The sequence below is a fragment of the Oncorhynchus keta genome, chromosome 26, assembly GCF_023373465.1.
Source record: "Oncorhynchus keta strain PuntledgeMale-10-30-2019 chromosome 26, Oket_V2, whole genome shotgun sequence".
NCBI classification, from domain to species: Eukaryota; Metazoa; Chordata; class Actinopteri; order Salmoniformes; family Salmonidae; genus Oncorhynchus; species Oncorhynchus keta.
This window is the reverse complement of record NC_068446.1, coordinates 43,453,600-43,480,178: the sequence shown is the minus strand read 5'-3', so window position 1 is coordinate 43,480,178 and position 26,579 is coordinate 43,453,600. Positions and strand designations below refer to the sequence as shown.

General features: G+C 45.3%; 1 protein-coding gene and 1 long non-coding RNA gene across 13 annotated transcripts; both read left to right on the top strand.

Moving 5' to 3' along the window:
• The first annotated feature begins 1,166 nt into the window (after positions 1-1,166).
• LOC118376030 (inner centromere protein B-like) lies at positions 1,167-25,445 on the top strand. 7 transcript variants are annotated; one of them, XM_052480992.1, is made up of 15 exons: positions 1,167-1,376; positions 1,961-2,109; positions 2,283-2,390; positions 3,889-4,565; positions 7,664-7,794; positions 8,141-8,278; positions 9,649-9,666; positions 10,626-10,823; positions 10,930-11,025; positions 14,453-14,635; positions 14,840-14,895; positions 16,021-16,138; positions 19,769-19,867; positions 22,870-23,071; positions 25,019-25,445. In XM_052480992.1, exons 1-15 carry the CDS (start codon positions 1,329-1,331, stop codon positions 25,201-25,203), a joined length of 2,406 nt encoding a protein of 801 aa, XP_052336952.1. In that variant the 5' UTR covers positions 1,167-1,328; the 3' UTR covers positions 25,204-25,445. The 7 variants fall into 7 exon arrangements, with proteins under 7 accessions (XP_052336952.1, XP_052336951.1, XP_052336949.1 ...); XM_052480991.1 differs by having other exon boundaries at positions 14,789-14,895; XM_052480989.1 differs by having other exon boundaries at positions 14,453-14,686.
• On the top strand, positions 11,604-14,444 carry LOC127912146 (uncharacterized). Of its 6 annotated transcripts, XR_008081058.1 has the most exons (5): positions 11,604-12,326; positions 12,366-12,443; positions 12,515-12,553; positions 12,761-12,838; positions 12,878-14,444. It is a non-coding gene; the product is annotated as an uncharacterized LOC127912146 (long non-coding RNA). The 6 variants fall into 6 exon arrangements; XR_008081053.1 differs by having other exon boundaries at positions 12,761-14,444; XR_008081057.1 differs by lacking the exons at positions 12,366-12,443; positions 12,515-12,553 and having other exon boundaries at positions 11,604-12,294.
• Positions 25,446-26,579: the final 1,134 nt, after the last annotated feature.

Sequence of the window (26,579 nt, the reverse complement as noted above, 5' to 3'; positions counted from 1 at the left end):
AGTGAGATGTGGCTCATTGAGAGTGAGATGTGGCTCATTGAGACGGGGATGTGTCTTGGGGATGTGGCTCATTGAGAGTGGGATGTTGCTGAGAGGGGATGTGGAGTGGGATGTGGCTGGCTCATTGAGAGTGGGATGTGGCTCATTGAGAGTGGGATGTGGCTCATTGAGAGTGGGATGTGGCTCATTGAGAGTGAGATGTGGCTCATTGATAGGAATGACGTCCTCGATATTCGTGTTCAATCCATTCAGGACTTTAAACACTGGGAGGAGGATTTTAAAGTCCATCCTATAGGTGACAGGCGGAGTTCAGTAAGGATGTGGGCCGACTCCTTGGTCCTGATCAGGACTCTGGCAGCACTACTCTGGAGAAGTTGACGCCTCTGAAGTGATTTGGCTGGACACACCGTTTTGCAGTAGTCAATCCGGAAGAAGATGAAAGCATGGAAGAGTTTCTCTGCATCTGGCTGGGGGAGCTGTGGTTTGAGCCTGGAGATATCTCTTAGAGGGGGGGTGATGTTTGCAGATGTGTTTTATATGAGCATCAAAGGACAGAGAAGGATCAAACTTGACTCCCATGTTGGCCATGACAGAGGACAGATGGATGGCTTGACTGTTTTAATTGTCGGGCAGATTTTTCCAGCACTGGTTACCTGCTTGGATGTTCCAATAAACATAGTCATTTTGCTGTTCAGCTGAAGATAGTTATTTCATTCATGCCCTTTTATTTACATTTTTATTTAACTTTTATTTAACTAGGCAAGTCAGTTAATTAAGAACAAACACTTATTTACAATGATGGCCTACCAAAAGGCAAAAGGACTCCTGCAGGGACAGGGGCTGGCATTAAAAATAAAAAGTAAATTAAATACAAATATAGGACAAGACATACATCACGACAAGTTATGCCTTTATTAGTCCACGTGCTTAATCTAGACTAGGTTACATCACTAAGGTTTTGAGTCGATTTCCCAGTGGGTTTTGAAAGGGGCCAAAACGAACGCAATCACATTCGTTCACCAGATACAAACTCCTCCGAGCGGTGTAACCCGGGCCAGACAATCGAATCCCCTCAGCGTACGAGCCCGGACATGTGCTCTCGGGTTTTATTGGCTATGGGGAGGAGCAGACTGGGGTTCGGCATTACAAACTAGTCCCCAATTGGCTCAGACTGTTTAGAACAATTTAAACGGGTTTCAGCGGGTGTTGAAATCAAATTGGAGGAAAGACTGACTATTATGTTGTGCAGAGAATGATAATGGTGGATTATACGATTTAATACTTTTGTGAACATTCTCGAAGTCATCTGCAATGTAGAGTGAACTGCTATGTCAGCGAATCGGATTGTATTTTGTCGAACCCGGAAGAGTGTTATGGTATGCAAGTTGTATTGGCCCTAAATAAGGTTTAGCCTACATTCGCTATAAATACACCGGTCAGCTAACATTTTATCAACTCGCTATTTTGTCCAAACCGGCATTAGATATATTTCTGTTTCTTCAACATATTTATTTACTTCGTATATATTTTTTGTTTAAACGGCATGATAGCCAGCTCTGATTCATGACCATTGGAGGCCACAATGCGGAAATGCACGCGATAGCTCAAATTAAAATGATCTAGTTCACTTGTTAGCCAATTTGAAATGATAAATCCCAAATTTCCTAACATTTGATACAATACACATTTGTTTTGTACATGTTTTTTTTGTCACTTTGTTTATTCTTTGTGTGTCATTTGATGTAATGTTTAATGTTATCTGCAATATTTGGTTAAAAAGCATGAAAGTTACGTTTAAAATATTGTGCGATATTATGTTCACTAAACAACTCTTTTTGTTTATTGTCCTTCCTAGACAGCCCATTTTAGAGAAACGATTAATTTATCTACGAGAGGAGGTTTAACACATCCCACCAAATATGTAATAATCAGTAATTGTTTTGAAACCGATCTTTCACAGGTAGCGACTATGAGCTCTGTACTGTCCTCAACACGCAACCTGCTGCAGATGTTCGATGTGAAGATACAAGCGTTTGCCAATGAAATTGAAAATGACCACATGGTGTGGCTGTTTGAGATCCAGCACGAAGCCAACCGCATATTCTCAAGGTGGGAGGATAAAGACCCCACCGTTGTCATAGACACACTTCTAGTTAATTGTTTTGTGTCATTTTTAATTCTGTAAAGTAATGATTGGCAGAAGGAAGGAATTCATCCTACAGCTGTTGACCTTTCTGTCTGGAGTCATTCATTTTAACATTTGAGTTTTCTTCCCGTCTCAGTGACTTTAGTGCAGAACCGGAATTGATGCCAAAGACTCCATCACAGAAGAAGCGCAACTGTAGGAAACGTCTAGCTGTGGGTCAGAATGAAAATCGCAACAAGAGACGGTAGGTTATCCAGTTAATTTGCCCTGACGGTAGGCTCCTGTGTTGTGTCCTGTCCAGTCATGTCTCAGTATAACCTTTTCATTTATGATCCTTCACGTTAATCATAGTGATACTCTGTTTTATGCCATACCATCCCACTGCTGGCTTGCTTCTGAAGCTAAGCAGGGTTGGTCCTGGTCGGTCCCTGGATGGGAGACCAGATGCTGCTGGCTTGCTTCTGAAGCTAAGCAGGGTTGGTCCTGGTCGGTCCCTGGATGGGAGACCAGATGCTGCTGGCTTGCTTCTGAAGCTAAGCAGGGTTGGTCCTGGTCGGTCCCTGGATGGGAGACCAGATGCTGCTGGCTTGCTTCTGAAGCTAAGCAGGGTTGGTCCTGGTCGGTCCCTGGATGGGAGACCAGATGCTGCTGGCTTGCTTCTGAAGCTAAGCAGGGTTGGTCCTGGTCGGTCCCTGGATGGGAGACCAGATGCTGCTGGCTTGCTTCTGAAGCTAAGCAGGGTTGGTCCTGGTCAGTCCCTGGATGGGAGACCAGATGCTGCTGGCTTGCTTCTGAAGCTAAGCAGGGTTGGTCCTGGTCGGTCCCTGGATGGGAGACCAGATGCTGCTGGCTTGCTTCTGAAGCTAAGCAGGGTTGGTCCTGGTCAGTCCATGGATGGGAGACCAGATGCTGCTGGCTTGCTTCTGAAGCTAAGCAGGGTTGGTCCTGGTCAGTCCCTGGATGGGAGACCAGATGCTGCTGGCTTGCTTCTGAAGCTAAGCAGGGTTGGTCCTGGTCAGTCCCTGGATGGGAGACCAGATGCTGCTGGCTTGCTTCTGAAGCTAAGCAGGGTTGGTCCTGGTCAGTCCATGGATGGGAGACCAGATGCTGCTGGCTTGCTTCTGAAGCTAAGCAGGGTTGGTCCTGGTCAGTCCCTGGATGGGAGACCAGATGCTGCTGGCTTGCTTCTGAAGCTAAGCAGGGTTGGTCCTGGTCGGTCCCTGGTGCTGGAAGTGGTGTTGGAGGGCCAGTAGGAGGCACTTTTTCCTCTGGTGTAAAAGAACATCCCAATACCCCAGGGCAGTGATTGGGGACATTGCTCTGTGTAGGGTGCTGTCTTTCAGATAGGATGTTAAGCGGGTGTCCTGACTCTCTGTGGTCTCTAAAGATCCCATGGCACTTATCGTAAGAGTTAGGGTGTTAACCCCGGTGTCCAGACTAAATTCCCAGTCTGGTCCTCATACCATCACGGTCACCTAATCATCCTCATCTTACATTTGGCTCATTCATCCCACCTCCCCTGTAACTATTCCCCAGGTCGTTGCTGTAAATGAGAACGTGTTCTCAGTCAACTTACCTGGTAAAATAAAATAACAATTTTAGTACAGTTATCAGAATCACTGTTATTAGTCAACACATTTGCATGTACCAGGAACTTAACCTGGTGTGTAATGGTGCTGACAACGCGTTACAATAAACAGTGTGCGTCTCTCTCTCTCTCATTTTCCTTTACCCTTCTGCAGCTTCTCCAAGGGCAAACGCAGCAACCTGCGTCGCTCCTCCGTGTCCACCTCCCTGAACCTGATAGCAGAGGATGAGGGAGGGTCCCCAGTCACAAGGGAAGAGCTGTTCAAAACCTCACGCGCTCGCAGAACCAAACAGACCACCCAGCCTGAGGTGGCATCACCTGTACGCAGCACCCACAAAGGAGCTGCTCAGACCTCCTCCTTCCAGCTGGAGGAGGCACACCAGCAGGTGTCTCGCTCCATCCGCCAAATCCTGGAGGAGAATATGGAGGAGGAGGCTGAGAGTAAGAGGGGGGAGTCCAGCTCAGACTCCTTCCAGCCCCCATGTTTCCCACCCCGTCGCCCCCCACCCCGTCTCCCTCCTCCCCAAAGCCACATAACTAAGGCCGTAGTTAAGATCTCAGCCGCCGAGCGACAGTCTGCAGAGCTCCAGATGAACCGCAACGCAGAGCGCTCTCCAGGCCGTGCCGCCATTAAGATAGTGCGTGGCAGCAGCAATGACTTTGGCCCCAGACGGAGCTCCGTGAGACACTCCCTGACTGTGCGGCTCTCCCTGGCAGGGCTGAGAAACAGCATGACCCAGGAGTCTGTCCGTAGGGCCTCCAGGAGATCCTTCCTGAAGAAGAAGGCTCGGCTGGGCAGCTCCACCTGCAGCAGTAACGTCAGCGGGCTTGGTGAGTGATGAAATATGACCTGACGTTGTGCCATTAGACTGTGAATAAAGTTGATGTGCTGTATGGTTTGGTGGTATCCTGATGCTCATGCTGTTCCTGTACCATACCAGGGTATTACTGGCAGTGCACAGAAGGGGCGCTATTTCTTTCCCAAGAATATATATTTTGTTAATACTAACTAAGTACTGGCGGATTCCCATAGTAGACGCTAACTAAGTACTGGCGGATTCCCATAGTAGACGCTAACTAAGTACTGGCGGATTCCCATAGTAGACGCTAACTAAGTGCTGGCGGATTCCCATAGTAGACGCTAACTAAGGACTGGCGGATTCCCATAGTAGACGCTAACTAAGTACTGGCGGATTCCCATAGTAGACGCTAACTAAGGACTGGCGGATTCCCATAGCAGACGCTAACTAAGTACTGGCGGATTCCCATAGCAGACGCTAACTAAGTACGCGGATTCCCATAGCAGACGCTACTAAGTACTGGCGGATTCCCATAGCAGACGCTAACTAAGTACTGGCGGATTCCCATAGCAGACGCTAACTAAGTACTGGCGGATTCCCATAGCAGACGCTAACTAAGTACTGGCGGATTCCCATAGTAGACGCCAACTAAGTACTGGCGGATTCCCATAGCAGACTCTAAGTACTGGCGGATTCCTATAGTAGACGCTAACTAAGTACTGGCGGATTCCCATAGTAGACGCTAACTAAGTACTGGCGGATTCCCATAGCAGACGCTAACTAAGTACTGGCGGATTCCCATAGCAGACGCTAACTAAGTACTGGCGGATTCCCATAGCAGACGCTAACTAAGTACTGGCGGATTCCCATAGCAGACGCTAACTAAGTACTGGCGGATTCCCATAGCAGACGCTAACTAAGTACTGGCGGATTCCCATAGCAGACGCTAACTAAGTACTGGCGGATTCCCATAGCAGACGCTAACTAAGTACTGGCGGATTCCCATAGCAGACGCTAACTAAGTACTGGCGGATTCCCATAGCAGACGCTAACTAAGTACTGGCGGATTCCCATAGCAGACGCTAACTAAGTACTGGCGGATTCCCATAGCAGACGCTAACTAAGTACTGGCGGATTCCCATAGTAGACGCTAACTAAGTACTGGCGGATTCCCATAGTAGACGCTAACTAAGTACTGGCGGATTCCCATAGCAGACTCTTAACTAAGTACTGGCGGATTCCCATAGCAGACGCTAACTAAGTACTGGCGGATTCCCATAGCAGACTCTTAACTAAGTACTGGCGGATTCCCATAGTAGACGCTAACTAAGTACTGGCGGATTCCCATAGCAGACTCTTAACTAAGTACTGGCGGATTCCCATAGCAGACGCTAACTAAGTACTGGCGGATTCCCATAGCAGACTCTTAACTAAGTACTGGCGGATTCCCATAGCAGACGCTAACTAAGTACTGGCGGATTCCCATAGCAGACTCTTAACTAAGTACTGGCGGATTCCCATAGCAGACGCTAACTAAGTACTGGCGGATTCCCATAGCAGACGCTAACTAAGTACTGGCGGATTCCCATAGCAGACGCTAACTAAGTACTGGCGGATTCCCATAGCAGACGCTAACTAAGTACTGGCGGATTCCCATAGCAGACGCTAACTAAGTACTGGCGGATTCCCATAGCAGACGCTAACTAAGTACTGGCGGATTCCCATAGCAGACGCTAACTAAGTACTGGCGGATTCCCATAGCAGACGCTAACTAAGTACTGGCGGATTCCCATAGCAGACGCTAACTAAGTACTGGCGGATTCCCATAGCAGACGCTAACTAAGTACTGGCGGATTCCCATAGCAGACGCTAACTAAGTACTGGCGGATTCCCATAGCAGACGCTAACTAAGTACTGGCGGATTCCTATAGCAGACGCTAACTAAGTACTGGCGGATTCCCATAGCAGACGCTAACTAAGGACTGGCGGATTCCCATAGTAGACGCTAACTAAGTACTGGCGGATTCCCATAGTAGACGCTAACTAAGTACTGGCGGATTCCCATAGTAGACGCTAACTAAGTACTGGCGGATTCCCATAGTAGACGCTAACTAAGTACTGGCGGATTCCCATAGTAGACGCTAACTAAGTACTGGCGGATTCCCATAGCAGACGCTAACTAAGTACTGGCGGATTCCCATAGTAGACGCTAACTAAGTACTGGCGGATTCCCATAGTAGACGCTAACTAAGTACTGGCGGATTCCCATAGCAGACTCTTAACTAAGTACTGGCGGATTCCCATAGCAGACGCTAACTAAGTACTGGCGGATTCCCATAGCAGACTCTTAACTAAGTACTGGCGGATTCCCATAGCAGACGCTAACTAAGTACTGGCGGATTCCCATAGCAGACGCTAACTAAGTACTGGCGGATTCCCATAGCAGACGCTAACTAAGTACTGGCGGATTCCCATAGCAGACGCTAACTAAGTACTGGCGGATTCCCATAGCAGACGCTAACTAAGTACTGGCGGATTCCCATAGCAGACGCTAACTAAGTACTGGCGGATTCCCATAGCAGACGCTAACTAAGTACTGGCGGATTCCCATAGCAGACGCTAACTAAGTACTGGCGGATTCCCATAGCAGACGCTAACTAAGTACTGGCGGATTCCCATAGCAGACGCTAACTAAGTACTGGCGGATTCCCATAGCAGACGCTAACTAAGTACTGGCGGATTCCCATAGCAGACGCTAACTAAGTACTGGCGGATTCCCATAGCAGACGCTAACTAAGTACTGGCGGATTCCCATAGCAGACGCTAACTAAATGCTAACAAGTGCAAGCGAACGTAAACCAAATACAAGGACGGACAACCTAGCTCAGGGTTTGAGAGTGCGACCAAAACACTCGCGTTTGTGCAACTTTGACTTGGCAGTGAAAAGGCAGTTTTCTTTAGGTCGATTTAAATAAATATAGCTGGCCCTGTTAGTTTAGTGGTGGACTCTTCTGATGTTGAAACAGAAACATTTTTGCTGCACCTGCGATTAATGTGTGTGTGTGTGCAAGCAATAAGATTTTTATTAGACTTCTTGGTGGTTAACGTCCTTATTCCATTCATTCCTAGATGGCAGCGGTAAGAAGCCACCATCAAGTCTGGGTCCTCGTCTCAGTACCAAGCGCAGAGTAGCAGCAGAAGCTAAAGAGGACTTCCAGACCCCCGGGAAGAAGCCTTCACCCCTCAAGAAGAGCCAGAGTGTAAGAACTAAGACATAAGGCTGTCTCTTTTGGATATAGCAATGTTTTGTTTTTTAAATTTTATTTTCAAAAGTGTTTTGAGTGAAAAATGTACGTCTTCCTAGTGTGCAAAAAATACAAACATTTGAATTGATGTCATTTTAAAACCATTGTGTGGTTCTATATTTGTTGTAATGACATTTTTCGACCATGTTTTCCCTCTAGCATGTTTTCCCTCTAGAGTGGGCTACTTCTTCCACAGGGGTTAAAGGGTTTTTAAACATAGTGTCATGTGTAGGCTACTTTCTATTCTATAGACCCTGATGTAGTAAATGCAGCCTGTGTGTTTTTTTTTTGTCTACTGTAGGTGAGGCCCAACGTGAGGTCGTTCCTCCACACGGTCCAGAAGAACCAGATGATGCCGATGATCCCTGGCTCTCTGGGACGCAGCACGGTCATGAAGTCCTTCATTAAACACACAACGCCGGACAGAGTCGACCTCAAGGTTAGTTTTTTATTGTCTTCATTGTTTTATTTAGGAGCCCTTGGGATGTGCTACTTCCTGAGGAATAAGGAAGTCCTCCTTATCTGACGTCCTCCGCTCATATATCATTTAAATTATAAACTGGGTGGTTCAAATGCCTGAATGCTGTTTGGCTGACAGCCGTGATATATGGGTGTGGCAAAACATTTTCTTGTTTTTTTCTAATTATGTTGGTAACCAGTTTATAAAAGCAATAAGGCACCTCGTGGGTTTGTGATACATGGTTGGTTGGCGTCGTGCCTTCGAACAGCCCTTTGCCGTGGTATATTGGCCATAAACCACACCCCCTTGGCCCTTATTCCATAACTGACCTATCCCTTTGCCCAAATGTTGTCCTGATCACATCTCACTGTTAAGTGTAAATGTTGTCCTGATCACATCTCACTGTTAAGTGTATCGAACCGTTCGCTACGAGGACATCTGTTCAGTCTGAGCTGTGAACCAGAATAAATACATAATTTTTGCTTCATATTAACTCTAGGCCTATAAGTAATGCCTATGCTGCGTTGTATGCCGTTGCCTCTTGAGTAAATCTAAGCTGAAAACAAGAACTAGTTCTGTAGGATGTCGACTATTTTAAACCAGAATTTGAGGATCTTCCATCGTTTTAAATCTCCAGTTTTGGAGACATTTTTCGGGTAGATCACAATGTCGATGGTCAGTCGTGGATAAAATGTAAAACAGTATGTCGTCACTGCTCAACGAGAATAGCCTACGCAAGAGTGGCGTGTGTAGCTTGTCGTTGGCCAATCACAAGTCATCAAAAGCCTCTCTACAGTCCACTGTGTCTCCGCGGTGTGGCAAAGCAATTTAGGAGATTATCTCATCAATGGAAGACTGAATTAAAAGTTTAATGAGAAGGATATGCTACAATGACCAAGAGCCTAGAATGACCAAGAGCCTAGAATGACCAAGAGCCTAGAATGACCAAGAGCCTAGAATGACCAAGAGCCTAGAATGACCAAGAGCCTAGAATGACCAAGAGCCTAGAATGACCAAGAGCCTAGAATGACCAAGAGGCTGGACAGGGGGAAAAGGGCATGCAGCCTAAATTAGACTAGCTAGCTAATTTAGCCTTGTTCCTTCTTTCCGTTTGATAAAGTCAAGACCGGTACTACGTAATCGAACCGTGACCCCCAAAACCGCAATACGTACCGAACCGATACACCCTTAGTGTGTTTTTCATTTTGAGTCAAAAGGATTTTAGTGTAATTCTTTCTTTGTTTAAAAAAATAAATAAATAAAAAATGTTTTAATAAAATGAATCCCAATCTTACCAGAACATATGCAGCCTTGTTAACTGGGTCTTTCTCTCCTGGTCCCATATATAGTCGGGCAGTGGTCTCGTGGTAAGTATCAGAGGAATCTAGTGGGATATGTGGGGGGTGTGTTTTTCGTCTGTCACTTCACTGGTACAGCTCTACTAGTCCGTCTGTCCTCCCCCCTCCTTCCTCCCTCCCCATCTGTAACAATGGTGTTAGGTTCCAAAGGGTTTATGTCTAACTTGTTTTAAGGCATTTGCTGCATGAGCCTAAAGCACATACGTTCCCTCCTCGCCAACTAAATGGTTATCATTGAAATACATGGACTTTTACTCTGCAAATCTTTTTTAAGGCACCCTTGATGGATTCTATTTCAGAAATCACCCATGGTGCCTTTTAGTCATGTTAATCTTACTCACTTTTCCCTTTCCATTTATCGTCCCATTTAAATAAATAAATAAATACTACCACTGCTTTCACTCAGTCCCAAATGAGTCAATCACCACCTTCCGGAGACACCTGAAACCCCACCTCTTTAATTATTATATTATTATTATTATTATATTATTATTATATTATTATTATTATTATTATATTATTATTATATATATATATTATTATTATTATATTTATTATTATTATTATATTATTATTATTATATTATTATTATATTATTATTATTATTATTATATTATTATTATTATATTATTATTATATTATTATTATTATTATATTATTATTATATATATATATTATTATTATTATTATATTTATTATTATTATTATATTATTATTATTATTAATACCTAGGATAGGATAAGTAATCCTTCTCACCCCCCTTTAAGATTTAGATGCACTATTGTAAAGTGACTGTTCTACTGGATGTCATAAGGTGAATGCACCAATTTGTAAGTCGCTCTGGATAAGAGCGTCTGCTAAATGACTTAAATGTAAATGTAAATGAGTTGCCAGTAGAATGCATGGTAAACTGTCAATGTACTAGGAGAGCTGATTCCTCTATGACATCAGTGTGTTTTTGATTCTAGGAAAGAGAACGCCTGAAACTGGAAGCACTGAAGAAGAAGCAAGAGCAAGAAGAGGAGAGGAGGAAGAAGATGGAGGAAGAGAAGAGGAGAAAACAGGAGGAGATGAAGAGGGAGGAACGGCTGCGGAGGGTAGTCGAGGCCCGGGGGAAGGAAGAACAGAAAGATAAGAAGATTCTCCAGATTGAGAAACACCACACAGTAGGAGAGCTTGACAATTAACTTGAATTAGATTTTTATGAGAAGCAGAACTGTGTTGTATTTATTAATGCAAAAGTGCTCAACCATTTCCCCTGTTGTTCCCCAGCTGCAAGTGGAGCACATGGCAGAGGAGAAGGTGGCCGCCAAACGGCAGGACGAGCTGGAACTGAGGAAGAGGAGGAGGAGGAAGATTCAACAAGCTGTGAGACAAATATATCCTGACATTTTTTTGTTTGTATTTTATATGTAGTTTATAATGCCAGCGGCATACCACCCTGCATCCCACTGCTGGCTTGCTTCTGGAGCTAAACAGGGTTGGTCCTGGTCGGTCCCTGGATGGGAGACCAGATGGTGTTGGAAGTGGTGTTGGGAGGGCCAGTAGGAGGCACCCTTTCCTCTGGTCTAAAAAAAAATATCCTTATTTCCCCAGGGCAGTGATTAGGGACATTGCCCTGTGTAGGGTGCTGTCTTTCGGATGGGACATTAAAACGGGTCTCCTGACTCTCTGTGGTCACTAAAGATCCCATGGTACTTATCGTAAGAGTAGGGGTGTTAACCCTGGCATCCTGACTAAATTCCCAATCTGTCCCTCTTACCATTACGTTCACTTAATCATCCTCATCTTACAATTGGCTCATCCTCTCCCCTGTAACTATTCCCCAGGTCATTACTGTAAATGAGAATGTGTTCTCAGTCAACTTACCTGGTAAAATAATGGTTCAATTGATAAAATATAAATATATTTTAATTGCATCCCTGGCTATGTCAAATCAACCCCCCCCAAGTTTTCTGAACAAGAAAAGTGTAATAATATAAATATATATAAATATATATTTTATTGTTGGACATAAGACTGTTAAAAACACCAAATCAGCTCCAAGCTACTTTAATTTATGTCATCTGTTCCAAAGTATTACCACACCATAGAGATACAAAAATATCATATATTTAGGATGTGAGCTTTGATGTGAGGTTTGAAATGATTGTTTTAGCCAAATATCTGTTTGGGGTACTTTGCATTCTTCAAATTATTTGTCATTTATGTTCTGGCCCCATGACCATCCACTCATTTTGTTTCTAAAACTAGTTCAGTGGTCACCAACCCATCGATCGACTGGTCGATCCTTTAAGGCGTTTCTAGTCGATCGACAAACATTTCTGTAAAAAAAAAATTTTTAAACTCATGATAAATAATTCCATTCATGTTTTCTTTCATTGTTTGTGCTATTGGTGGTAGGTGCACTTGATTCAGCAGCCCTAGTGTTGTTGGTGGTAGGTGCACTTGATTCAGCAGCCCTAGTGTTGTTGGTGGTAGGTGCACTTGATTCAGCAGCCCTAGTGTTGTTGGTGGTAGGTGCACTTGATTCAGCAGCCCTAGTGTTGTTGGTGGTAGGTGCACTTGATTCAGCAGCCCTAGTGTTGTTGGTGGTAGGTGCACTTGATTCAGCAGCCCTAGTGTTGTTGGTGGTAGGTGCACTTGATTCAGCAGCCCTAGTGTTGTTGGTGCACTTGATTCAGCAGCCCTAGTGTTGTTGGTGGTAGGTGCACTTGATTCAGCAGCCCGAGTGTTGTTGGTGGTAGGTGCACTTGATTCAGCAGCCCTAGTGTTGTTGGTGGTAGGTGCACTTGTTTCAGCAGCCCTAGTGTTGTTGGTGCACTTGATTCAGCAGCCCTAGTGTTATTGGTGGTAGGTGCACTTGATTCAGCAGCCCTAGTGTTGTTGGTGGTAGGTGCACTTGATTCAGCAGCCCTAGTGTTGTTGGTGGTGGTAGGTGCACTTGATTCAGCAGCCCTAGTGTTGTTGGTGGTGGTAGGTGCACTTGATTCAGCAGCCCTAGTGTTGTTGTTGGAGGTAGGTGCACTTGATTCAGCAGCCCTAGTGTTGTTGTTGGTGGTAGGTGCACTTGATTCAGCAGCCCTAGTGTTGTTGGTGTTAGGTGCACTTGATTCAGCAGCCCTAGTGTTGTTGGTGGTAGGTGCACTTGATTCAGCAGCCCTAGTGTTGTTGGTGGTAGGTGCACTTGATTCAGCAGCCCAAGTGTTGTTGGTGGTAGGTGCACTTGATTCACTTCACCCTAGTGCGGTGAAGGCCAAGTGTTCCCATTTCTTTTTGAACCATTTCATATGTCTGAAGGTAGAACTCTGCCTATCCAGCAGGCCCTGAGAGCAAATCAAGCGCACCTATAGGCCTACCGTTAGCCAATCAGATAACTGTGCAGAGCTTTCTTGAATGTAAAAAGAAGCCTTGAACTCACAGCCAAGATGACACTGGAAAATGTTAAACCTTTTTTTTTTTAAACAATGACTAGAGAGACAGCAAAACACTGCTGTTGTTATTCAGCAACAACACACGTGTATATATAAAAAATAACAATAAACAACAACAAAACATAACAATAAACAACAACAAAACATAACAATAAACAACAACAAAACAATCTGAGCAGTAGATCTCCGCTTGCATTTTGACTCCAAGTGATCGTGACTCAGGGGAAAAGTTGGATGATCTCTGCTCTTGGTCCTGTCCCCACCCCTGGGTGTTTTTTATTTTCTTTCCATAGCGCTACACAGCTGATTCAAATAATCCCGTTTTATTGGTCACATACACATGGTTAGCAGATGTTAATGGTCACATACACATGGTTAGCAGATGTTAATGGTCACATACACATGGTTAGCAGATGTTAATGGTCACATACACATGGTTAGCAGATGTTAATGGTCACATACACATGGTTAGCAGATGTTATTGGTCACATACACATGGTTAGCAGATGTTAATGGTCACATACACATGGTTAGCAGATGTTATTGGTCATATACACATGGTTAGCAGATGTTAATGGTCACATACACATGGTTAGCAGATGTTATTGGTCATATACACATGGTTAGCAGATGTTAATGGTCACAGACACATGGTTAGCAGATGTTATTGGTCACATACACATGGTTAGCAGATGTTAATGGTCACATACACATGGTTAGCAGATGTTAATGGTCACATACACATGGTTAGCAGATGTTAATGGTCACATACACATGGTTAGCAGATGTTAATGGTCACATACACATGGTTAGCAGATGTTAATGGTCACATACACATGGTTAGCAGATGTTAATGGTCACATACACATGGTTAGCAGATGTTAATGCGAGTGTAGCGAAATGCTTGTGCTTCTAGTTCTGACAATGCAGTAATAACCAACGAGTAATCTAACCTAACAATTCCCCAACTACTACCTTATACACAGTGTAAAGGGATAAAGAATATGTACATAAAGATATATGAATGATTGACGGTACAGAACGGCATAGGCAAGATGCAGTAGATGGTATTGAGTACAGTATATACATATGAGATGAGTGATGTAGGGTATGTAAACATTATATTAAGTGGCATTGTTTAAGCTTTGATTATTTGAAGAAAAAAAAAACTGAACGTGCACCCAGGGTTTGGGAGACCCTGCTCTAGATGATTGGATAGGTGACTGGCCTATTAGAGGGCAAGCAGAAGCTACTACCTATCCAATCATCTCACACCTGCCTAGGGGATGATCTGGAATTGAATACAAATCTCTTTAAGGCAGGGGTGGGTTGTGGATGTAACCCTTGTTCCCCCCTCCCAGGAGGAGAAGAAGCGTCACCAGGAGCTGCAGGCTAAGAGGAGAGCAGAAGAGGAGCAGGAGAGGACTCTCAAGATGGCTGAGGCCCGACTAGCAATGGAGAAAGAACAGGAGAGGACTCGCAAGATGGCTGAGGCCCGACTAGCAATGGAGGAAGAACAGGAGAGGACTCGCAAGATGGCTGAGGCCCGACTAGCAATGGAGGAAGAACAGGAGAGGACTCGCAAGATGGCTGAGGCCCGACTAGCAATGGAGAAAGAACAGGAGAGGACTCGCAAGATGGCTGAGGCCCGACTAGCAATGGAGGAAGAACAGGAGAGGACTCGCAAGATGGCTGAGGCCCGACTAGCAATGGAGAAAGAACAGAAGAGGACTCACAAGATGGCTGAGGCCCGACTAGCAATGGAGGAAGAACAGGAGAGAGAGAGAAGAGATGCTGCTGAAAGGTACATTTCCCCATAGCGAACTACACAAATAATATTAAATGCAACATGCAACCATTTCAAAGATTTAACCTGAGTTACAGTTCATAAAAGGTAATCGGTCTATTAAATGAAATTAATTAGGTCCTAATCTATGGATTTCACATGACTGGGAATACAGATATGTTGGTATGTTTTATTTTAATTATGGGGGTGGATCAGAACCAGTAAGTATTCTGGTATGACCACCATTTTCCTCATGGTCATCATGGCCACCTAATCATCCCCAGCTTCTAATTGGCTCATTCATCCCCCTCCTCTCCCCTGTAACTATTCCCCAGGTCGTTGCTGTAAATGAGAACGTGTTCTCAGTCAACTTACCTGGTAAAATAAAATGCAGCGTGACCCATCGCCTTCACATAGAGTTGATTGTGGCCTGTGGAATGGTCAAGAACCTGGTGAGGATGACGAGCACACAGATGAGCTTCCCTGAGACAGTTTCTGACAGTTTGTGTAGAAATTCTTTGGCTGTGCAAACCCACAGTTTCATCAGCTGTCCGGGTGGCTGGTCTCAGACGATCCCACAGGTGAAGAAGCCGGGTGTAAAGGTCCTGGGATGGTGTGGTTACACGTGGTCTTCAGTTGTGAGGCCGGTTGGACGTACTGACAAATTCTCAAAAATTACATTGGAGGCGGCTTATGGTAGAGAAATTAACATTAAATTCTCTGGCAACAGCTCTGGTGGACATTCCTGCAGTCAGCATGCCAACTGCACACTCCCTCAACTTGAGACATCTGTGGCATTTAATGGCCTTTTAATGCCCCCAGCACAAGGTGCACCTGTGTAATTATCATGGTTATTCAGCTTCTTGATATGCCACACCTGTCAGGTGGATGGATTATCTTAACAAAGGAGAAATGCTCACTAACAGGGATGTAAACACATTTGTGCACAAAATTTGAGAGAAATAAGCTTTTTGTGCTCTTGGAAAATTTCAGGCATTTTATAATTCAACTCATGAAACATAGGGCCAACACTTTACGTGTTGATATTTTTACTCATTGTATATCATTTAAATAAAAAAAATAGCAGGAATGTTATTTCTGTTGTGGAGACAGAAGGCTGTTACTGAAAATTGTGTGTTTCAGGGATCGAGTAAAGAGGGAACAGACCTTTGCTCTTCAGAGAGAAGTGGACAGAGCTGCCAGAGAGAGGGAGAGGAAAGAGTTGAGTGAGAAGGGGGAGCAGGAGGAGAGGAGGAGGAGGGTAAGTCATGCTTTAGGGGAACCGACTACGGTTGGAAACTTTCCGATTTAAATTTCCGGAATTTTTCCATGTGAAGTTAAACCTGGGAATTTTGCTTAAATTCATTGAAAAATATAGCTTATAACAGTGAACCTTTTTTTGAGGAGGGATTACACAAGGCAATTCTAAGTGTTATGGCAAATACTGTGCCAAATCATATGTGAAGAACGCAACAAAGATGCAGAATCATCTGGCCAAGTGCATAAAGTTCCCTCAGCGCTCACAACAAGCAATTTTGTTTTGCCGTTTTTAATTTTAAAATTTTATTTCACCTTTATTTAACCAGTTAAGCTCGTTGAGAACACCTTTATTTAACCAGTTAAGCTAGTTGAGAACAACTCTGACCTGGCCAAGATAAATAAAGCAGTTCGACACAAGTCCTTCTACTTTTATTCAAGGTGAAAAGTTTATGAATCAGACACCTTATCGATAGCAGCAGCTCATGGTCCTCCTGGAATCAGAAGCATCAGGGAAATGCTGATGAATGTCTTGCTCGAGCTGTGTATGCAACTGGTTCCCCTCTGATGCTCACAGGCAATGTGTATTGGAAGAGATTTCTGAATGTTCTTTACCCAGCATACACCCCTCCAACCAGACATGCTTTCACTACTCATTTGCTGAATGCAGAGTTCAAGTGAAGGTCAAGCAAATCACAGAGAAATCAGACTGTATTGCAATCATCTCTGATGGGTGGTCGAATGTTCATAGGCAAGGAATAATTAACTACATCATCTCCACCCTTCAACCAGTATTCTACAAGAGCACAGACACAAGGGACAACAGACACACCGGTCTCTACGATGCAGATGAGCTGCAGGTAGTCATCATTGTCCTTGGACCACAGAAGGTATTTACACTGGTGACAGATAATGCTGCCAACATGAAGGCTGCTTGGTCTAAAGTGGAGGAGTCCTACCCTCACATCACACCCATTGGCTGTGCTGCTCATGCATTGAATCTGCTCCTCAAGGACATCATTGAAAACAATGGATGCACAAGAGAGCCAAGGAAATGGTATGTGAAGGGTCATCATGTTATAGCAGCAATCTACCTCACTAAGTAAAGTGAGAAGAATAAGAGCACCACATTGAAGCTGCCCAGCAACACCCGTTGGGGTGGTGTTGTCATCATGTTTGACAGTCTCCTGTAGGTGAAGGAGTCTCTCCAAGAAATGGCCATATCCCAGTCTGCCGATATGGACAGCCCCATCAAGAGGATCCTCCTAGATTATGTATTTTTGGAAGAGAGTGGTAAGCAGCCTGAAACTCCTTAAACCTATAACCGTAACCATTGCACAGATTGAGCTAGACAATGTCATCCTGTCTGATGTTCAGACTCTGCTTGCAGATGTAGGAGAAGAAATCCGTACTGCCCTGCCCACTTCACTGTTGCTCCAAGCAGAGGAAACTGCAGTTCTGAAATACACCAAAAAGCGTGAAGACTTCTACCTGAAGCCCATACACGCCACAGCATACATGTTGGACCCCAAGTATGTTGGCAGGAGCATCCTGTCTGGTGCAGATATCAACAAGACCTATGGTGTCATCACTACCGTGTCTCGCCACCTTTGCCTGGATGAGGGCGAGGTTCTTGGCAGTCTGGCGAAGTACACTTCCAAGCAAGGGCTTTGGGATGGAGATGCAATATGGCAGTCATGCCCACATTTCTCATCAGCCACCTGGTGGAAGGGACTTTGTGGATCTGAGGCTCTTTCCTCTGTTGCCTCCATCATCATCCTCCAAATCCCACCAACATCAGCCACCTCAGAGCACAACTGTTCCTTGTTTGGCAACACCCACACCAAAGCACGCAACAGGCTCACCAATACTTGGGTTGAAAAATTGGTGTCCATCTGGACAAATTTGAGGCTTTTTGAGCCATTCTCAACAAGGTTGGAAAGTGACAGTGAAGATGAGGCCTCAGAGTCTGATGTTCAAGAGGTGGACATTGAGGAGGTCCAGGGAGAAGACATGGAAGACTGAGAGGAAGACAACCAAAGCTTTAGTTTCTACACTATCATTTTACAGATGTATGTTGAAAATGTTTTTGGGAGATGTGATGGATCATTGGGAACGTTCAAGATTCCCTTTCTTTTGTTGTTCAGTGAAATCATCCCATGTGAAGAGTCAACTCATTTAATTAAAGTTCAATTCGTAACTAAATTGTTTTTATTTCTATTGGAAGGATTTAATCATTTGCAATTATATCTACTTATGATGAGGTAAAAGGTTTATGTTTCTGTCCATATGATAGGGTAAATATATCCAATGTAAAAAACATCTACATTTAAATGGTATTAATATTGCATATATTTCTGTTAATTCCCACGGAAGGTTTCCACCTCTGAATATTCCCCAAAATGTGCAACCCTAGGAGGGGACCACCTTTGTCCAAGAATAAACTTTTTGTTTTCTGTTGTGAAACATTTTGCTACGATATACCCCAATGAACTGGACCCTGTGCGTTTGACTCAATCAACCAAAACCTACACTGAGTATACCAAAGATTAAGAACACCTTCCTAATATTAAGTTACCCTCAGAACCAGTCCATTTGTCAGGGGATGGACTCGACCAGGTGTCAGAATCATTCCACAGGGATGCTGGTCCATGTTGACTCTACAAGGTGTTAAAAGCGTTCCACAGGGATGCTGGCCCATGTTGACTCTACAAGGTGTCGAAAGCCTTCCACAGGGATGCTGGCCCATGTTGACTCTACAAGGTGTTAAAAGCCTTCCACAGGGATGCTGGCCCATGTTGACTCTACAAGGTGCGTTCCACAGGGATGCTGGCCCATGTTGACTCTACAAGGTGTTAAAAGCCTTCCACAGGGATGCTGGCCCATGTTGACTCTACAACGTGTCAAAGCGTTCCACAGGGATGCTGGCCCATGTTGACTCTACAAGGTGTTAAAAGCGTTCCACAGGGATGCTGGTCCATGTTGACTCTACAAGGTGTCGAAAGCGTTCCACAGGGATGCTGGCCCATGTTGACTCTACAAGGTGTTAAAAGCGTTCCACAGGGATGCTGGCCCATGTTGACTCCAATGCTTCCCACAGTTGGCTGGATGTCCTTTGAATGGTGGACCATTCTTAATACACACCGGAAACGGTTGAGTATGAAAAACCCCAGAAGCGTTGAAGTTCTTGACACCAACCGGTGCACCTGTCACCTACTGCCACCTACTACCACACCCCGTTCAGAGGCACTTACATGTTTTGTTTTGCTCGTTCACTCTGAATGGCACACACACACACAATCCATGTCTCAATTGTCTCACGACTTTCAAATCTTTCATTAACCCGTCTCCTGCCCTTCATCTACACTGATTTGGATTTAACAAGTGACATCAAATAAGGGATCAGAGCTTTCACCTGGATTCACCTGGTCTCACCTGGATTCACCTGGTCTCACCTGGATTCACCTGGTCTCACCTGGATTCACCTGGTCTCACCTGGATTCACCTGGTCTCACCTGGTCAGTCTGTCATGGAAAGAACAGGTGTTCCTAATGTTTTGTATACTCGGTGTATGTACCTTTTTAAAAAATGTGTATGTTTTATTTACTAAATAGTTTTATGTTCTACCCACCAGGAGGAACAGCAGAGGCAAGCGGAGGGGGAGAGACACAGAGAAGCAGCCAGACAGACAGAAACGGACGCTGCCAAGAGTCACCTGACTGCTGAAGTTCAGGTGAGGAGACTAAGGGGGTAACTGATGTGGAAAGGTCACTGGATAACATCTAGAGCTAGCTCTACTTCTGAGAAAGGCATAGAGCCCTGTTTGTTTAGTCGGTCTGCATAGAGCCTTGTTTGTTTAGCCGGTCTGCACAGAGCCTCGTTTGTTTAGTCGGTCTGCACAGAGCCTCGTTTGTTTAGTCGGTCTGCACAGAGCCTCGTTTGTTTAGTCGGTCTGCACAGAGCCTCGTTTGTTTAGTCGGTCTGCACAGAGCCTCGTTTGTTTAGTCGGTCTGCACAGAGCCTCGTTTGTTTAGTCGGTCTGCACAGAGCCTCGTTTGTTTAGTCGGTCTGCACAGAGCCTCGTTTGTTTAGTCGGTCTGCACAGAGCCTCGTTTGTTTAGTCGGTCTGCACAGAGCCTCGTTTGTTTAGTCGGTCTGCACAGAGCCTCGCTTGTTTAGTCGGTCTGCACAGAGCCTCGCTTGTTTAGTCGGTCTGCACAGAGCCTCGCTTGTTTAGTCGGTCTGCACAGAGCCTCGCTTGTTTAGTCGGTCTGCACAGAGCCTCGCTTGTTTAGTCGGTCTGCACAGAGCCTCGCTTGTTTAGTCGGTCTGCACAGAGCCTCGCTTGTTTAGTCGGTCTGCACAGAGCCTCGCTTGTTTAGTCGGTCTGCACAGAGCCTCGCTTGTTTAGTCGGTCTGCACAGAGCCTCGCTTGTTTAGTCGGTCTGCACAGAGCCTCGCTTGTTTAGTCGGTCTGCACAGAGCCTCGCTTGTTTAGTCGGTCTGCACAGAGCCTCGCTTGTTTAGTCGGTCTGCACAGAGCCTCGCTTGTTTAGTCGGTCTGCACAGAGCCTCGCTTGTTTAGTCGGTCTGCACAGAGCCTCGCTTGTTTAGTCGGTCTGCACAGAGCCTCGCTTGTTTAGTCGGTCTGCACAGAGCCTCGCTTGTTTAGTCGGTCTGCACAGAGCCTCGCTTGTTTAGTCGGTCTGCACAGAGCCTCGCTTGTTTAGTCGGTCTGCACAGAGCCTCGCTTGTTTAGTCGGTCTGCACAGAGCCTCGCTTGTTTAGTCGGTCTGCACAGAGCCTCGCTTGTTTAGTCGGTCTGCACAGAGCCTCGCTTGTTTAGTCGGTCTGCACAGAGCCTTGTTTAGTCGTCTGCACAGAGCCTCGCTTGTTTAGTCGGTCTGCACAGAGCCTCGCTTGTTTAGTCGGTCTGCACAGAGCCTCGCTTGTTTAGTCGGTCTGCACAGAGCCTCGCTTGTTTGTCTTAGTCGGTCTGCACAGAGCCTCGCTTGTTTAGTCGGTCTGCACAGAGCCTCGCTTGTTTAGTCGGTCTGCACAGAGCCTCGCTTGTTTAGTCGGTCTGCACAGAGCCTCGCTTGTTTAGTCGGTCTGCACAGAGCCTCGCTTGTTTAGTCGGTCTGCACAGAGCCTCGCTTGTTTAGTCGGTCTGCACAGAGCCTCGCTTGTTTAGTCGGTCTGCACAGAGCCTCGCTTGTTTAGTCGGTCTGCACAGAGCCTCGCTTGTTTAGTCGGTCTGCACAGAGCCCCGCTTGTTTAGTCGGTCTGCACAGAGCCCCGCTTGTTTAGTCGGTCTGCACAGAGCCCCGCTTGTTTAGTCGGTCTGCACAGAGCCCCGCTTGTTTAGTCGGTCTGCACAGAGCCCCGTTTGTTTAGTCGGTCTGCACAGAGCCTCGTTTGTTTAGTCGGTCTGCACAGAGCCTCGCTTGTTTAGTCGGTCTGCACAGAGCCCCGCTTGTTTAGTCGGTCTGCACAGAGCCTCGCTTGTTTAGTCGGTCTGCACAGAGCCTCGCTTGTTTAGTCGGTCTGCACAGAGCCTCGCTTGTTTAGTCGGTCTGCACAGAGCCTCGCTTGTTTAGTCGGTCTGCACAGAGCCTCGCTTGTTTAGTCGGTCTGCACAGAGCCTCGCTTGTTTAGTCGGTCTGCACAGAGCCTCGCTTGTTTAGTCGGTCTGCACAGAGCCTCGCTTGTTTAGTCGGTCTGCACAGAGCCTCGCTTGTTTAGTCGGTCTGCACAGAGCCTCCGGTCTGCACAGTTTAGTCGGTCTGCACAGAGCCTCGCTTGTTTAGTCGGTCTGCACAGAGCCTCGCTTGTTTAGTCGGTCTGCACAGAGCCTCGCTTGTTTAGTCGGTCTGCACAGAGCCTCGCTTGTTTAGTCGGTCTGCACAGAGCCTCGCTTGTTTAGTCGGTCTGCACAGAGCCTCGCTTGTTTAGTCGGTCTGCACAGAGCCTCGCTTGTTTAGTCGGTCTGCACAGAGCCTCGCTTGTTTAGTCGGTCTGCACAGAGCCTCGCTTGTTTAGTCGGTCTGCACAGAGCCTCGCTTGTTTAGTCGGTCTGCACAGAGCCTCGCTTGTTTAGTCGGTCTGCACAGAGCCTCGCTTGTTTAGTCGGTCTGCACAGAGCCTCGCTTGTTTAGCCTCGCTTGTTTAGTCGGTCTGCACAGAGCCTCGCTTGTTTAGTCGGTCTGCACAGAGCCTCGCTTGTTTAGTCGGTCTGCACAGAGCCTCGCTTGTTTAGTCGGTCTGCACAGAGCCTCGCTTGTTTAGTCGGTCTGCACAGAGCCTCGCTTGTTTAGTCGGTCTGCACAGAGCCCCGCTTGTTTAGTCGGTCTGCACAGAGCCCCGCTTGTTTAGTCGGTCTGCACAGAGCCCCGCTTGTTTAGTCGGTCTGCACAGAGCCCCGTTTGTTTAGTCGGTCTGCACAGAGCCCCGCTTGTTTAGTCGGTCTGCACAGAGCCCCGCTTGTTTAGTCGGTCTGCACAGAGCCCCGCTTGTTTAGTCGGTCTGCACAGAGCCCCGTTTGTTTAGTCGGTCTGCACAGAGCCCCGCTTGTTTAGTCGGTCTGCACAGAGCCCCGTTTGTTTAGTCGGTCTGCACAGAGCCCCGTTTGTTTAGTCGGTCTGCACAGAGCCCTGTTTGTTTAATTGGGGCATAATAATTATTTTTAATGTATCCATAATATACCTTCATGTTCTCCCATGGCCCACGACGAAGACGCCCGTAGGGAAGGGAGGATTAATCAACGTCACTGCAGATATCAAGCAGACTCCCCAGTCGTATGAGATCAGTCCTAAGGGGGGCGACAAACCCGTTGTTCTCAACACCAACCCCGAGGACTATGGGATGGATCAGAACAGTGAGGACTCTACTGATGATGAGTCGGCACCAAGGAAACCCATTCCCAAATGGGCCAAGGGTAGGTTGAGGAGAAACTCTATTTTTATTTTACTGTCCTCAAAAGACGGTTAAAACTGCATTATAACATAATCAGTATAAAGTACAAATTAATCGGTATGAATTACAACATAATCGGTATAAATAACAACATAATCAGTATTCCATGTAACATAATTGGTATAAATTATAACATAATCGGTGAGGATTCTTAGTGAAAAGATATATATATATATATATATATTTTTTTAAGTCTTGATTCTAAAATTAGCCATTTCCACATCAAGCCAGGGTCATATTGGGAAGAACCAATAGTGGCCGTCTTGGGTAAATTTCAATTCTTGTTTTCTATAAGCAGGAATTGTCCCCACTGTGTATTATGGCATATTGCTAAGTCTACTTTTAAACCTGATGTTGGGTAACTTACCTTGAGTTATAACACAGGCTGTGGATCCATAGGTGACCGTCTGTTCCACTCTCCTTGGATCCAGCTGGAATGAGCCGTATCATGTTCTGTGCATGTATTTCTTTACCGCAAGGCCCCCCAAAAGAAAAATATATATATATAAAAAAATTCGCCCTCCCTTCACATTTCTGATTGTCATTTTGTGAATGAGAATCGTTAGATTTACCAGTGAAACGTCCATGCTGCATCTGAATGCCAACCATTTTGAGCTCAGTTTTTATGGGAATATGCATTTAGCTCTTATGTGTACAGTGTTTCACATTGGGCACAGAGAGGGGCTTGGGCACGGAGAGGGACTTGGGCACGGAGAGGGACTTGGGCACGGAGAGGGACTTGGGCACGGAGAGGGACTTGGGCACGGAGAGGGACTTGGGCACAGAGAGGGACTTGGGCACGGAGAGGGACTTGGACACGGAGAGGGGCTTGGGCACGGAGAGGGACTTGGGCACGGAGAGGGACTTGGGCACGGAGAGGGACTTGGACAAGGAGAGGGCTTGGGCACGGAGAGGGGCTTGGGCACGGAGAGGGACTTGGGCACGGAGAGGGACTTGGGCACGGAGAGGGGCTTGGGCACGGAGAGGGACTTGGGCACGGAGAGGGACTTGGGCACGGAGAGGGACTTGGGCACGGAGAGGGACTTGGGCACGGAGAGGGACTTGGGCACGGAGAGGGACTTGGGCACGGAGAGGGACTTGGGCACGGAGAGGGACTTGGGCACGGAGAGGGACTTGCAGAGCAGGTGGTGTTAATCAACTGTAGCATACCTGTGTGTGGTTTAAATGAAAGGACATGTTTTGCCTAGTGGCTCACGCTGTTGGGTTTGGTCGCATTTCTCTCAAACGAGTACTTCACACAATCAATCACATGTATTTATAAAGCCCTTCTTACATCAGCTGATATCTCAAAGTGTTGTACAGAAACCCCCAAACAGCAAGTAATGCCGGTGTCGTGGAAGCACGCAATCATCCTAAACTCTTATAGGAAATGAAGTGGTGTTTTTTTTTCTTTCTTTTTTTCTTACAGTAACGAACTACGCTATTGTAACAGTATAACTTTAATCCGTCCCCTCGCCCCTACCCGGGCGCGAACCAGGGACCCTCTGCACACATCAACAACAGTCACCCCATGTAGCATCGTTACCCATCGCTCCACAAAAGCCGCGGCCCTTGCAGAGCAAAGGGGAACCACTATTTCAAGGTCTCCGAGCAAGTGACTTCACCGATTTGAAACGTTATTAGCGCGCACCACCGCTAACTAGCTAGCCATTTCACATCCGTTACACTATTACATTGGGTTCTGTTATGTACAATACTATCACTTTGTGATCTTGTAGACATTGATTCAGCTTTAATCTACCTTTTTTTTTAATTAAACAAGCACCATTTGTTAGAGTAACGTGTTCTCTGGGAGTAGAGCTGAGACTTTTTTTTAGAAAAGGGAAGAGTGGTCCAGAAAACTCCGTTATAACATATATAATTAAAGCAAACCTGTACTCCCCTCTAGGCGACCAGCTGAAACAGTCCATGAAGAGGCAATATTTCAACCCAACGGACGTGGACTGTCACTATGGAGAGATCGAACCTCCAATGTTGAACCACATCTTCTACAAGAACAAACCTCGCTACCTCAAACGTACCAGTTCCGTTATCTGGTACTCTCCTCCTAAAATGGAGGCTCTGCCCATTTAAACACTGGGAACTGGGATAGAAGGGGTTTTATATTGTGTTTTTGGTACATTTTGTTCTTTTGCCTGCGTTATATTATAGAACCCTCTGGTTGACGGACACCTGAAGTGACTGCAGATAAGTGCAAGAAATGTAGCAAACCATTTTATATATATATATATATATATATATCTATATATATATATTTTTTAAATAAATGTTGTATACATTTCAAAACTTCTCTTGAATAAAATGAGTAGAACATGTCTTCTGAAGATGGTCATTTTACGTTGTTCACATGAAGAAATATCCAGTGGAACTGTGACAAACTTGAGAAGGGGCCGGCTACCGCCTTCCAAACTGTACAACCAGCAACAAAAGGGACTGGGAGGTAAAAAATATATATATAAATATGTATATAATATAAAAATATATACATAATATAATATAAAAAAATATATATATATAATATAAAAATATATACATAATATAATATAAATATATATATAAATATAATGTATACAGTGCCTTGCGAAAGTATTCGGCCCCCTTGAACTTTGCGACCTTTTGCCACATTTCAGGCTTCAAACATAAAGATATAAAACTGTATTTTTTTGTGAAGAATCAACAACAAGTGGGACACAATCATGAAGTGGAACGACATTTATTGGATATTTCAAACTTTTTTAACAAATCAAAAACTGAAAAATTTGTGGCAGGGTCTACAGACAATCACTGATTTTATAAAGAGAGAACCAGCCCCGTCGTGGACATCGTCTTGCTTCCAGACAAATTAAACAACTTAAACGAAACAGAATAATGATAATAATAAGTAAATGTCAGAACCAACTTGCCAAAACTATAGTTTTGTTAACAGGAAATTTGTGGAGTGGTTGAAAAACGAGTTTTAATGACTCCAACTGTATATAATTCTCATTCCTTTACTAGATTGTGTGTATTAGTTTTTGTTATGGAATTTGTTAGATATTATCTGTTAGATATTACTTCACTGTCGGATCTAGAAGCAGAAGCATTTCTCTAAACTCGCAATAACATCTGCTAACAATGTGTATGTGACCAATAACATCTGATTTTAAAATGTTCTCAGTCTTCTACATATACTGTTGCACCCGGTCAATTTTTAACTTTAGTCCGTCCCCTCGCCCCTACCCGGGCTCGAACCAGGGACCCTCTGCGCGCGCACACACAGCAGTCACCCACGAAGCATCGTTACCCATCGCTCCAAAAAAGCCGCTAGCCTTTTCACAAATCAAATCAAATTTATTTAAATAGCCCTTCGTACATCAGCTGATATCTCAAAGTGCTGTACAGAAACCCAGCCTAAAACCCCCAAACGGCAAGCAATGCAGGTGTAGAAGCACGGTGTCCTTTCACATCGG

Excerpts from the sequence above, each read along its gene's own strand:
- LOC118376030 (XM_052480985.1), top strand. The coding sequence starts at position 1,329 with ATGTCAGCGAATCGGATTGTATTTTGTCGAACCCGGAAGAGTGTTATG. Across the intron at positions 2,391-3,888 it reads GAAAATCGCAACAAGAGACG|CTTCTCCAAGGGCAAACGCA; the intron begins GTAGGTTATCCA and ends ACCCTTCTGCAG. Across the intron at positions 23,072-25,018 it reads CATTCCCAAATGGGCCAAGG|GCGACCAGCTGAAACAGTCC; the intron begins GTAGGTTGAGGA and ends ACTCCCCTCTAG.